At 41.5% G+C, this 12639-nt stretch overlaps 1 protein-coding gene across 14 annotated transcripts in view; it reads left to right on the forward strand.

The window, feature by feature from the left end:
• LOC128686427 (histone-lysine N-methyltransferase 2D) overlaps positions 1 to 12639 on the forward strand; it is a 632197-nt gene that overhangs the window by 428145 nt on the left and 191413 nt on the right. For 12 of the 14 annotated variants that reach the window (XM_070085781.1, XM_070085784.1, XM_070085782.1 and 9 more), the window contains exons 6-7: positions 11685 to 12236; positions 12536 to 12629. In XM_070085781.1, the coding sequence (XP_069941882.1) occupies positions 11685 to 12236; positions 12536 to 12629 (646 nt within the window). The remainder of the gene's footprint in view (positions 1 to 11684; positions 12237 to 12535; positions 12630 to 12639) is intronic. The other 2 variants (XM_070085785.1, XM_070085789.1) reach the window with 1 other exon arrangement.

A 12639-nucleotide genomic window follows, 5' to 3' on the forward strand; every position in this document is an offset into this window, starting at 1 on the left:
AGGGCTGTGGGAAGACAGCACAGAAGGGAACATCAAGAGGGAATATACCAACAAGTGTTGGATGACATACGAACAACTGAGGAGGAGGTGAAGAAGCTCTTAAGTGACCTTGACACCTCAAAGGCGATGGGACCGGACAACATCTCCCCATGGGTCCTTAGAGAAGGAGCAGAGATGCTGTGCGTGCCTCTAACCACAATCTTCAACACATCCCTTGAAACTGGGCAACTACCTGAGAAATGGAAGACAGCTAATGTAGTCCCCATATTTAAGAAAGAAAACAGAAACGAGGCACTAAACTACAGACCTGTGTCTCTGACATGTATTGTGTGCAAAGTCATGGAGAAGATTATCAGGAGGAGAGTGGTCGAACACCTGGAAAGGAACAAGATTATAAATGAAAACCAGCATGGGTTCATGGAAGGCAAATCTTGTATCACAAACCTCCTGGAGTTTTATGACAAGGTAACAGAAGTAAGACACGAGAGAGAGGGGTGGGTAGATTGCATTTTCCTAGACTGCAGGAAGGCCTTTGACACAGTTCCCCACAAGAGATTAGTGCAGAAGCTGGAGGATCAGGTGCATGTAAAAGGGAGGGCACTGCAATGGATAAGGGAATACCTGACAGGGAGGCAGCAACGAGTCATGGTACGTGAAGAGGTATCACAGTGGGCGCCTGTTACGAGCGGGGTCCCACAGGGGTCAGTTCTAGGACCAGTGCTATTTTTGATATATGTGAACGACATGATGGAAGGAATAGACTCTGAAGTGTCCCTGTTCGCAGATGACGTGAAGTTGATGAGAAGAATTAAATCGGACGAGGATGAGGCAGAACTTCAAAGAGACCTGGAGAGGCTGGACATGTGGTCCAGTAACTGGCTTCTCGAATTCAATCCAGCCAAATGCAAAGTCATGAAGATTGGGGAGGGGCAAAGAAGACCGCAGACAGAGTATAGGCTAGGTGGACAAAGACTACAGACCTCACTCAGAGAGAAAGACCTTGGGGTGACCATAACACCGAGCACATCACCGGAGGCACACATCAACCAAATAACCGCTGCTGCATACGGGCGCCTGGCAAACCTGAGAATAGCGTTCCGATACCTTAATAAGGAATCGTTCAAGACACTGTATACTGTGTATGTTAGGCCCATACTGGAGTATGCAGCACCAGTCTGAAACCCACACCTGGTCAAGCACGTCAAGAAGTTAGAGAAAGTACAAAGGTTTGCAACAAGGCTAGTCCCAGAGCTCAAGGGAATGTCATACGAGGAAGGGTTAAGGGAAATCGGACTGACGACACTGGAGGAGAGAAGGGTCAGGGGACACATGATAACGACATGCAAGATACTGCGGGGAATAGACAAGGTGGACAGAGATAGGATGTTCCAGAGAGGGGACACAGGGACAAGGGGTCACAACTGGAAGCCGAAGACTCAGAGGAGTCACAGGGACGTTAGGAAGTATTTCTTCAGTCATAGAGTTGTCAGCAAGTGGAATAGCCTAGCAAGTGAAGTAGTGGAGGCAGGAACCATACATAGTTTTAAGAAGAGGTATGACAAAGCTCAGAAAGCAGAGAGAGAGAGGACCCAGTAGCGATCATTGAAGAGGCGGGGCCAGGAGCTGACTCTCGACCCCTGCAACCACAATTAGGTGAGTACAATTAGGCGAGTACACACACACAAACACACACACACAAACACACACACACACACACACACACACACACACACACACATACACACACACACATACACACACACACATACACACACACACACACACACACACACAAACACACACACACACACACACACACACACACACACACACACACACACACACACACACACACACACACACACACACACACACACACACACACACACACACACACACACACACACGAAATTTCACAATGTCAGGAAAGTAACAAATATATGCAAGAGGTACTCAAAACAGATCCGGTGACCTATGTGACGACCGTCTATCACCTTTAACACATTGAATACGTCTGTTTAAATTCTCCTGAACTCAGTGTTGTCCCGGACACTGACTTGCCAAGGCTCTAGCTGGTGTTACTGTAACATTTTTACAAAGAGACGCAGTGATACACTTTCACTGGTCCTCTGTACTGCAGTGCAAACTTTTCTTTGAAATATGATTCGCTCACAGAAGAGCTGAATTGTGTGCGAAACGATGCGCAAATAAATGTTTGCTTAGTAATAAGCGCCTCTGTACTAAAATACCAGTTCATACTGTTTTGCCTTTCACATTAGGTCCGAGTCGCACCTCAATAAAATTTGTTACTCTCGCGATGCTGTAAAACACGATTACATAGACACTAGTGTTGGATATATATGATCTGTGTTTCATCTGCTCTAGCGTATAGTACACAAATTAATGGGAAACTTATTTTTTTTTACTGCAATTGTGTGGTCAAGGTCACAGTCAGAATTTAGATGTACACAGATTGTTCCCATTACTCCCTTACACACACACACACACACACACACACACACACACACACACACACACACATACACACACACACTCGCACACACACACACACACACACTCACACTCTCCCACTCTCACACTCACCGTTTTACTCTCCCACTCTCACACTCCTACTGTCTCACTCTCCCACTCTTACTGTCTCACTCTCCCACTCTCGCACTCTTACTGTTTCACTCTCCCACTCTTACTGTCTCACTCTCCCACTCTGTCTTATTGCCTCTCTCACTCACTCTCTCTTACTCTCTCACTCTCACACTCGTGTACTGCCTCACTCTTCCACTCTTTCTCACTGTCTCACACTCTTACTGTCTCACTCTCCCACTCGCTCACTCTCTCTTTCCCTCTTTCGCTGTCTCGCGCTCTCGCTCTTCTCTTCCTAATCCTCCCCCCTACTTCTCCCTCTTCCTGCTCCTCCTCCCCCCCTACTTCTCCCTCTTCCTGCTCCTCCTCCCCCCTACTTCTCCCTCTCCTTCTCTCCCCCCCTTTGCCTTTCCCTCTCTTCCTTTCACTCTCTCTCTCTCTCTCTTGATCCTTTCTCTTCCTCTCCTCCCCCCCCATTCCCCCTCTCTCGCTTTTCCCTCCTCCCTCCTTCCCTTCCCCCTTTCTCTCCCTCTCCCTCTACCACCCTTCCCACTTTCCCTCCATCTCTTCATCATTGTCCCCTCCCTTCCTCTCCCCATCTCTCTCCCCTAACAACTCCCCCACCCCTACACACACACACACACACACACATTACAACACCTAACCCATTAAAAAATTTGACTCAGAGGGGAATTCGAAGGCTCAGGGGATCAGAGGAAGATGGTCCTGGTAAGGAAGAATGGATGCAAGAGCAATGTAAAAGGATGGAACAAGAGTGGGAGAGCAAACTAGGTGAGATTTCTGTGAAAATAGAGAAGAGGATAAAGGCAGAGAAGAAGAAAAGGGAGTCGCAAGCCAAAGCCGCAGAAACCAGAATATGGGCCTTAGAATATGAGGTAAATAGGCTGAAGCGAGTTACAGGGCTATTGCCCAGAGGAGACATGTCATCTGAAGCAGGTACATCCCTACTGAATGAGGAGCCCAACAGAAAGAAAGGAGACATGACTTATGCTAAGGCCCTATCAGTCCACCAAGCAGGGCCGAGGAATGAATGGGGAAAGCTGCTGGGAGCAGGGATAGCAGTTACAGGAAAAAATAAGGGAGACAATGGCCATGTACAAATAGGACCCAGAGACACAGAGGAAAAGGCAATGGGAGGAGGAGAGGGAGAAGTCGTTGTTTATTCATGGGCTAGGGGAGGACACACAATGAAAGATGGCAGAAAGAAAAGCAGGAGATTGAAAACATCATCAAAGAAATAGGCAAAGGGGACATGACTGAGATAGTAAATTTTCAGAGAATAAGGGGGTACTTGATGGGAAGAAATCGGCTGGTCAAACTGATTTTCAAGACAGAAACAGTGCAGAACAGGATCCTGCAAGAGAAACCACAGCTGAAGGAGTCATCAACATACAAGAGGGTGTTCCTAGACTGTGATAGAATAAAAACAGAGTGACAGCAGCGGAGGGAGAGGACACAGAAATGAAATGGGCTAGGAAGAGAGACAAGGGCAGAGTCAGCAGAGGACAACCAGAGCAGGGCAGAGCAAAAAGTGCAAACACATACAGAACCACCCCGAGAACCTCATAACCAAACACGCTATCCCAACACACTATGCTCTAGAATCCCACAGCACACTGCCAGGTCCCCCACCCCCACATACCCCTCAGAACACAGCACTGGAGAAGAAACTGAAATTACACCAACACTGATGGCATAACAAACAAGTGGGAGGAATGGCACGAAAGAATCAAAGAGGCCTTACCGGACATCATAGCAGGAATGATAACAGATCCCGTCTTTCCAACGGGATATCAGATCCTGAGGAGAGACAGAGGGAACAGAAGGGGTGAAGGAGTGGCACTTCTCATCAAAAACCATTGGGATTTTGATGAACTGGAGAGAGGTGACAGAGGAGAAGCAAGAGACTACATAATAGAAGCACTTCAGTCTTTAGGTCCCAAGGTGGTAATTGCAGTGATGTATAAACCACTACAGAACACCAGGAGGCCAAGGCAAGATTATGATGAGATTAATAGAGCATTGGTTGACACACTGGCTGAAGTACCCAGAAGGTTTTATGTGAACACGGCAAAGCTGCTGATTGTGGGTGACTTCAATCACAAGGAAATCGACTGGAGGGCTAAGGTAATGGAGGTGGTACTGGAAAACCTCATGTACCAACATGTAAGGGACACTACCAGAGAGAGGGAGAGGATGAACCAGCAAGATTGGACCTAGTTTTCACCTTGAGCTGTGCAGATATTGAGGACATCACATATGAAAGACCCCTTGCGGCCAGTGACTACGTGGTTCTGAGCTTCGAATACATAGTAGAGTTACAAGTGGAAAGGGAAGTAGGAAGGGTAGGATGAATGAAGCCAAACTACAAGAGAGGGGACTACACAGGCATGAAGAATTTCCTGCACGGGGTTTAGTGGAACAGAGAACTGGCAGGGAACTCAGTAAACGAGATGATGGAATATGTGACAACAATATGTAAGGAAGCTGAGGAGAGGTTTATACCCAAGGGTAACAGAAATAACGAGAAAGCCAGGATGAGCCCTTGCTTCACTCAAAGTTGTAGAGAGGCCAAAACCAAGTGTGCTAGAGAATGGAAGAAGCATAGAAGGCAAAGGACCCAGTAGAATAAGGAAGGCAGTCGTAGAGCTGCTGTTGAACTTGATACCTCAAGTACATATATATATATATATATATATATATATATATATATATATATATATATATATATATATATATATATATATATATATATATATATATATATATATATATATATATATATATATATATATATATATATATATATATATATATATATATATATATATATATATTAGATGGGGATTTGGACGTATCAGGAAGATGGAGGGAATAGTTTATGGAACTGGTAAATGCTGATGAAGAGAGGGAAAATGTGATTTCATGTATTGCCCAGGGAAGTATTACATCTTTTAGGAGTAAGGAAGAGCCAGATGTGAGCGTAGGGAAGGTTTGTGAGGAGTTGGATAAAATGAATATGGGTAAAGCAGCTGAGATTGATGGGATCAAGATAGAAATGATAAAAGCAGGTGGGGATATAGTTTTAGAATGGTTGTTGTTTTTATTTAATAAATGTATGAAAGAGGAGAAGGTACCTAGGTGTGAAGACTTACTCAGCCCTGTAACAACTTCAGACAGTATTACCAAGGCTGGCTCCTCCTCAGGAAAATTAATGAATAGAAAAAGAAATAATAATTCACAAAGATAAACACTTTATTATTTATTAATGCAAAGATAAAACATTGAAAAATGAAGGTGTATCCTATTTGAAAGAAAAATGAAAAATGAAATGGAAAAATGACATTTGAATTCAACGCTAATATGTACAAGTAAACTGGGGTTTCTGGTTGATGTTGACACCGTCTTGTAGAAATTGTAGCCGTTGATGATGTGGGGGGGGGGTCACAGGTGTTGAGTGACAACCCAACGACTAGTTCTTCACAGAGTCTATAGCCTTGAATAGTCAGTCCAGATGACAGGAACGCAGGTTCTTTACCACTACAAAGATGAGGGGTAGTGTCCTGTACAATTAATCAGGTAGGTAGATTATAAGGTGACGTCCCAAGACCGTTTCAGTCCGTCTCCTTCAACACTTCTCGTTGGTTGGCAGGTGACCCGATCTGTCATTCCAAGAGTTGTGCTGGGAGCTGTGAGTCGAGTGATTACTGTTTGACCGGAGCCCCACACGTCACCTTTCGGGGTGGGGAGAAAGGGAAGGGAAGGGGATAGCGGGAGCTAGACTGTCCCTACCTTAACAAGCAGCCGGCAATCAAACTATCGTTACCATATACTCGCTCGCTACTCCTATCTGTTGAACTTTTCCCTCACACTAGGAATTGGCAGAAAGCATGAATAGTTTTTTTATAAAAAGGCAAAGAGGACAAAAGAGAGTGTTAGAATTATAGGGAAATAAGCCTGTTGAGTATACCTCGTAAGTTGTATGGTAGAGTTATTACTTAACGAATTAAGGGTAATATGGAGAACAGGAATGCAGATGAACAAGGAGGCTTTAGGAAGGATAGGGAATGTGTAGATCAAGTGTTTACAGTGAGGCATATAAGTGAACAGTATTTAGATAAGGGTAAAGAAGTTTTCGTTGCATGGTAAGGTGAACATGGGAGTAAGTGTATGGAATAGGAGGTAGGTTACTGAAAGCAGTTAAAGAGTTTTTACGAGGATAGTGAAACTCGGGTTAGGCAATGTAAGAGAGAGGGAGATTATTTTATAGTAAAAATAGGCCTTAGACAGGGATGTGTGATGTCACCATGGTTGTTCAATACATCTATAAATGGGATTGCAAGAGAAATTAATGCAGGGGTGTAGGGGAAAGGTGTGGGGCTGGAAGATAAGATAAAAGTCTAACATAAAGTGGGAGTTGTGACCGTTGCTTTTTTTGAATGCACTGTGCTTTTGGGAGATCGTGAAGAGAAGTTGCAAAGGGCTGGTGGACGAATTTGGGAGGGTATTTAAAAGAAGGAAATTAAAAGTGAATATAAGAAAGAGCAATGTGATGAGGGTAACGAAAAATTTAGGTAATGAGAGATTGGATATCAGATTGGAGGGAGGGAACATAAAGTAAATGTTTTCTAATATTTCGGAGTTTATATTTTAGCAGATGAATTTGTGAAAGATACGGTAAACCATAGAATTGACAAAGGGAAAAAGGTGACTGGTGCAATGATGCATATGTGGAGACAAAGAACATTATCCATGGAAGCAAAAAAGGGGAATGTATGAGAGTATAGTGCTACCAATGCTCTTATATGGGTGTGAAACATGGGCTGTGAATGTTTCAGCAAGGAGGAGGCTGAAGGCAGTGGAGATATCGTGTCCGAGGGCAATGTGTAGTGTGAATATTATGCAGCGAATTCGTAGCTTGGAGAATAGGAGGATGTATGGCGTTACTAAAAGCATTATCCAGAGTGCTGATGATGGGTTGTTGAAGTGTTTCGGATATTTGGAGAGGATCGAACAAAATAAGATAACTTGGAGGGCATATAAAACTGTAATAGAGTGAATGCGGGGCAGGGGTTTTCTTGAGAAAGGTTGGGGGGAGGGGGTAAAGAAAGGGTTTATGAGCAATGGGGCTTAGATATCCACTAAGCATGTGTGACTGTGTTAGATAGGACTGAGTGGAGGCAAGTGGTTTTTATGACTTGATGTGCTGTTGGAGTATTAGTAAGATAATATACTTGAAGAGATTCAGGAAAGATTGTTAGCTAGACTTGAGTCCTGGACGTGTAAAGTACAGTACATGTATTCTGAAGGAGAGGTGGGAATATTTGCAGTTTTGAACTGTAATATTGCTGCCCCTCTGGCAAGACAGTTTTGGAGTAAGTGAAAGTGGAAGCGTTTCTTCCTTGTTGGGTTATTCTTCCTCGGTGGGACACGGACGGTTTGTAATGAATATATATATATATATATATATATATATATATATATATATATATATATATATATATATATATATATATATATATATATATATATATATATATATATATATATATATATGTCGTGCCGAATAGTCACGACATATATGAGGCTTGTCTCTCTTTTACAGACACATAATTTAGGAATGTCTATGTAGCAATGGTACGCAGAACACCCATATATGCCCAAGATACATTACACAATGTTTAAAAATTTTGAAACCGACTGAATAAAACGTTCTCGAGCAATAAACGAAAATTAGTTAGAAAACAAACGACAATGTTGCTGAGAATCTTCCTCGCTAAACTTTAAAACACTATAAATCTGTGGATTGATATTTTTTCCACTTTTCTTTTCTCATTTACACTCTATTTAAATTTTTCTGCAGTTCAATAAGAACAATTATTGAATTTTTATTTAAAAATTAATTTTTTTTTATTAACACATCGGCCGTCTCCCACCAAGGCAGGGTGGCCCGAAAAAAAGAAAAACTTTCATCATCATTCACTCCATCACTGTCTTGCCAGAGGCTCGCTTATGTTACAGTTATAAAACTGCAACATTATCTAGTTATCACATGGGAACAATTTGCTTAATAAAATTAATAAATTGAAATTTTCACAGGTGAAATTATTTCAGTAAAATTTCATTCTTCTTATTATGCATCGTCAATAATATTTTGAGGCCAATCAGAAGAGGAATTCTTTACTTATTTAATAAAAAATTAATATCACTACTTATTCAATAAAACTGACAAATAGGGAAGTAAGTCTTAATAGCAACGTGAGCCTTGTGCTTAGGAAAGTACACCAGTGGCGAGAATTTGAAACCGATCAGATAAGTCGTTCTGTAGTTATGACAGGGATTCCAGCGATTTCAGTTTTTTTCTATTTTACATCACTAAAATAATAAACAAATTGTAAACGCAAACGTAGCTTAAAGGGGTTACTATCTTGGCCTTTAAATACTGAGGCTTCAGATGACGTAAACTGAAAATTATTTAATGCGATTTAACTGGATAAAAAAAAATTCACTATTTTACACATAAAATAGTTAGATCTGTTCCCCACGTTTGAATTTCACTTTCCGACGTTATTAAATTTTTAAAACACCAAATTTGAATGCTTGAAGCTATTCCGCTAAGGATTTTTAAAGTTATCCTAGCCATTTCAGGATGCTGAAAATGGTTTAACAAATTTGGTTATAGGACACGTCAGCATGCCAGTTATTCCAAGAATTTTTTCCTCCTCACACTAAATACTTGATGAAAATTTAAATCCGATTGGATGAGGCGTTGTCGAGTTATAAGCGAAATAAAATAGCATCTATTTGTATTACAAAGTCATTGTTATCACCGTTGGCCACTGATTTGTTGTACTCTTCTTCAGTTCTGCCTTCAATACATCTTACATGCTCCCATCTTCATATAAATCACAAGTAATAACTCGACTGTGACTAATTACAATAATTTCGAGTCCCAACTATCCCATTTCTTCTTCTGTGTAGATTCATTCACAATATTATGAATTCTGAATTTGTATAGACTTTACGATGGGAAAACATATGATTTGCTTAACTGTGGGACTCGAATTATCTCATGGAAACTCTGTAAAAGTGGAATGATCAAGAGTGGGAACTTCTAACACTCAGCTGTTTTGAACGTTCATTGAACATAAGTTCGGTAAACACCAGTCCATAAGCTCAAACCTCTACTATTCCATTTCTTCAATTAATTCTCAACTTCATCAGAAACGGTTCTTGGTGGACGTGTGTATTTGTTTGCTGTTGAAAGCCTCTTCAAAATGGTTAAAAATATAGCTAAATTCTAAGTCTGTAAGTTTACAACCAAACATCGTTTACGGTGATTATTTTCCCAGTTTGTTCGAGGAAAATATATTCAGATCATTTAGTTTGGTGGGTTAATAACCCAAGCAATGTGGCTCATTTCCTTTGGGGAAATGGAATGCGAGGTCCAACACTTTACTAATGCCTACGTATCTATTAACCGCTAAGTGAACAGAGATATAATTGCCCAGGGTAAAAATCCAGTACCTGTCAGTTCTGAGAATGTTTAACCACTTATCTACGAGCTGTCTTTGTTATGTGTTGGTATATACAATGCATTCATGTCATTAAAATACAATGCGAATTGCAAAGATTATAAAATCAGAACACTTACATTGTTTCTTTTCAAACAGGTCAGTGACGAAACTATTATCTCATATATTTCGTTGTTTTGATATGTATATGTACGATTTAAAAATGACTTTTAAATTCATAGAATATATTTATGAATTTTTTTATCTTTTTTTTAAGACAGTTTCAGACAATAACACTGCATCATCGTAATAATTATAATTTTGTATTTATTTTTCTTATTTAAATACAAATTTTAAAAGTTGGAATGACATTTGACTGGTCAGACTGCCAAATGCACAGATTTTCCAGCAACATTCTACATGTTTCAATCCAGACTCCAGCAACACACTACAATTATTGATCTATACTGTCCAGCAACACACTACAAATATTGATTTATACTGTCCAGCAACACACTACAAATATTGATTTATACTGTCCAGCAACACAGTACAAATATTAATCTATACTGTCCAGCAACACTACAAATATTAATCTATACTGTCCAGCAACACACTACAAATATTGATCTGTACTATCCAGCAACACATTACAAATATTGATCTATACTGTCCAGCAACACACTACAAATATTAATCTATAGTGTCCAGCAACAAGCTACAAATATTGATCTATACTGTCCAGCAACACACTACAAATATTGATCAATACTGTCCAGTAACACACTACAAATATTGATCTATAGTGTCCAGCAACACGCTACAAATATTGATTTATACTGTCCAGCAACACACTACAAATATTGATCTATAGTGTCCAGCAACACACTACAAATATTAATCTATACTGTCCAACAACACACTACAAATATTAATCTATACTGTCCAGCAACACACTACAAATATCGAGCTTAACTACTCTGTTAATGTGTTAATCTTAACCACCTAGAGTAAGATTTTTACAATACCTAATTTGATTTTTTTGGGGGGGGGTTCAGTCTCAGTAAGATTCTCAGCATAAGCCATTGTTCCTCGGTATATATAATGTCGTAAGATTCACCCTTGTACTTAAACTTCAATAATAATTTAAGCGTGGAGAGAAAACAACTCTAGGTGCATTGCACTTGACAAGATTAATATGCTCGGATTAGTATAGATGTAGTTGTTAGATTTACTTTATTATTATGTTCATACGATTTTGCAGTGTAAATGAATTAATTTTGAAATGCAGAGTAATTTTGGATATATACAACTAGATTAGATATATCCCCTCCCCCTCATTTTCCTAGAAGTAATCTTCTACTTGTGTAAGTACCTAGATATAGGTGACCGAAAGCATCGGGTGTAGCATCTCTAGCAGCCGCTCAAGATTTCAGGTTTGACTGAGTGAGCCACGGTGTGTGTGCAGCCCCGCGCACACCGTGGCGGGAGTGAGGTAGTGTGGTGGTACTCTGGTGCTGGTGTAGTGAGCGCCGTGTTCTTCAGCAGGGCGGCCTTGGGAGTGCTCAGCAGCCACCTGCCAAACAACAGCCAGGACCTTCTACCATACGCCCCCAGGGGCCGCACGGACCATACGGGCCCAACGAGACAGGCCAGCAGGGGCCACATGGTCCTTTCGGTTCGAGCAGCCCCCAGGGTCCCATGAGACTCTCTGAATCCTTTGGACATAATAGTCCTAACAGTCCAACAGGTCCACACAGCATGCGGCCCCATGGACCTCCAGTTTCAGGTCACCATGGTTCTTTTCCTCCACGTGGACCACCTGGCATGCATAATGGTCCATTAGGTCAGTCTGGTGGTCCAAACGGTGCTAAAGTTCAAGGATTACAGTCTCCTATGCGGTCCCATGATGGTCCATCTAGTACAGGCGGAGGCCAAAGCACTCCTTCTCTTAGTTCTCCGCAACCCCAATCCGGGGAAAGCAAAGACGACTCCCCTGGGGTCCCTGGAGGCAGCCAGCACGTGACCACAGGAGGCGAAGGAAGCTCTGCAACCCACCCGAGCTCCTCCCAGCAACAACAACCCGCGCAGGCGGACACGGTAGGTCTTTTAAAATCTGTTCAAGTAGTTGCCATGTTTCGCTGGAAATAATTTTCCTGTGTGTAGATCTTTTTTATGTGTTGATCCATGGCCTGATGCATGTTAAATTAAATATTTATATATTGTTGTGTCTAGAGTATTGTTTGTTAACTACTGGAGTTATGTATTCTCTCCTACGCACTGGTAGTCTAACTGCTTCTTTGATAGATTTTCATAATCTATATGTATATGTTCGATGACGGTTTGCATGTTTTTTATTGTTCTTTTTTTAATTTGCTAAATTCTGGCTCACCTTGCAGGGAATGTTCGCGACTGAGGGTGATCTACGCGCGGGCCAGCAAGGATTCCTCTCGCAGCAGGAGGCGATGCAGCAGGGCCAGATGGGTGCTGACCGTGAGTATGC

Source organism: Cherax quadricarinatus, chromosome 17 (genome assembly GCF_038502225.1).
Source record: "Cherax quadricarinatus isolate ZL_2023a chromosome 17, ASM3850222v1, whole genome shotgun sequence".
NCBI classification, from domain to species: domain Eukaryota; kingdom Metazoa; phylum Arthropoda; class Malacostraca; order Decapoda; family Parastacidae; genus Cherax; species Cherax quadricarinatus.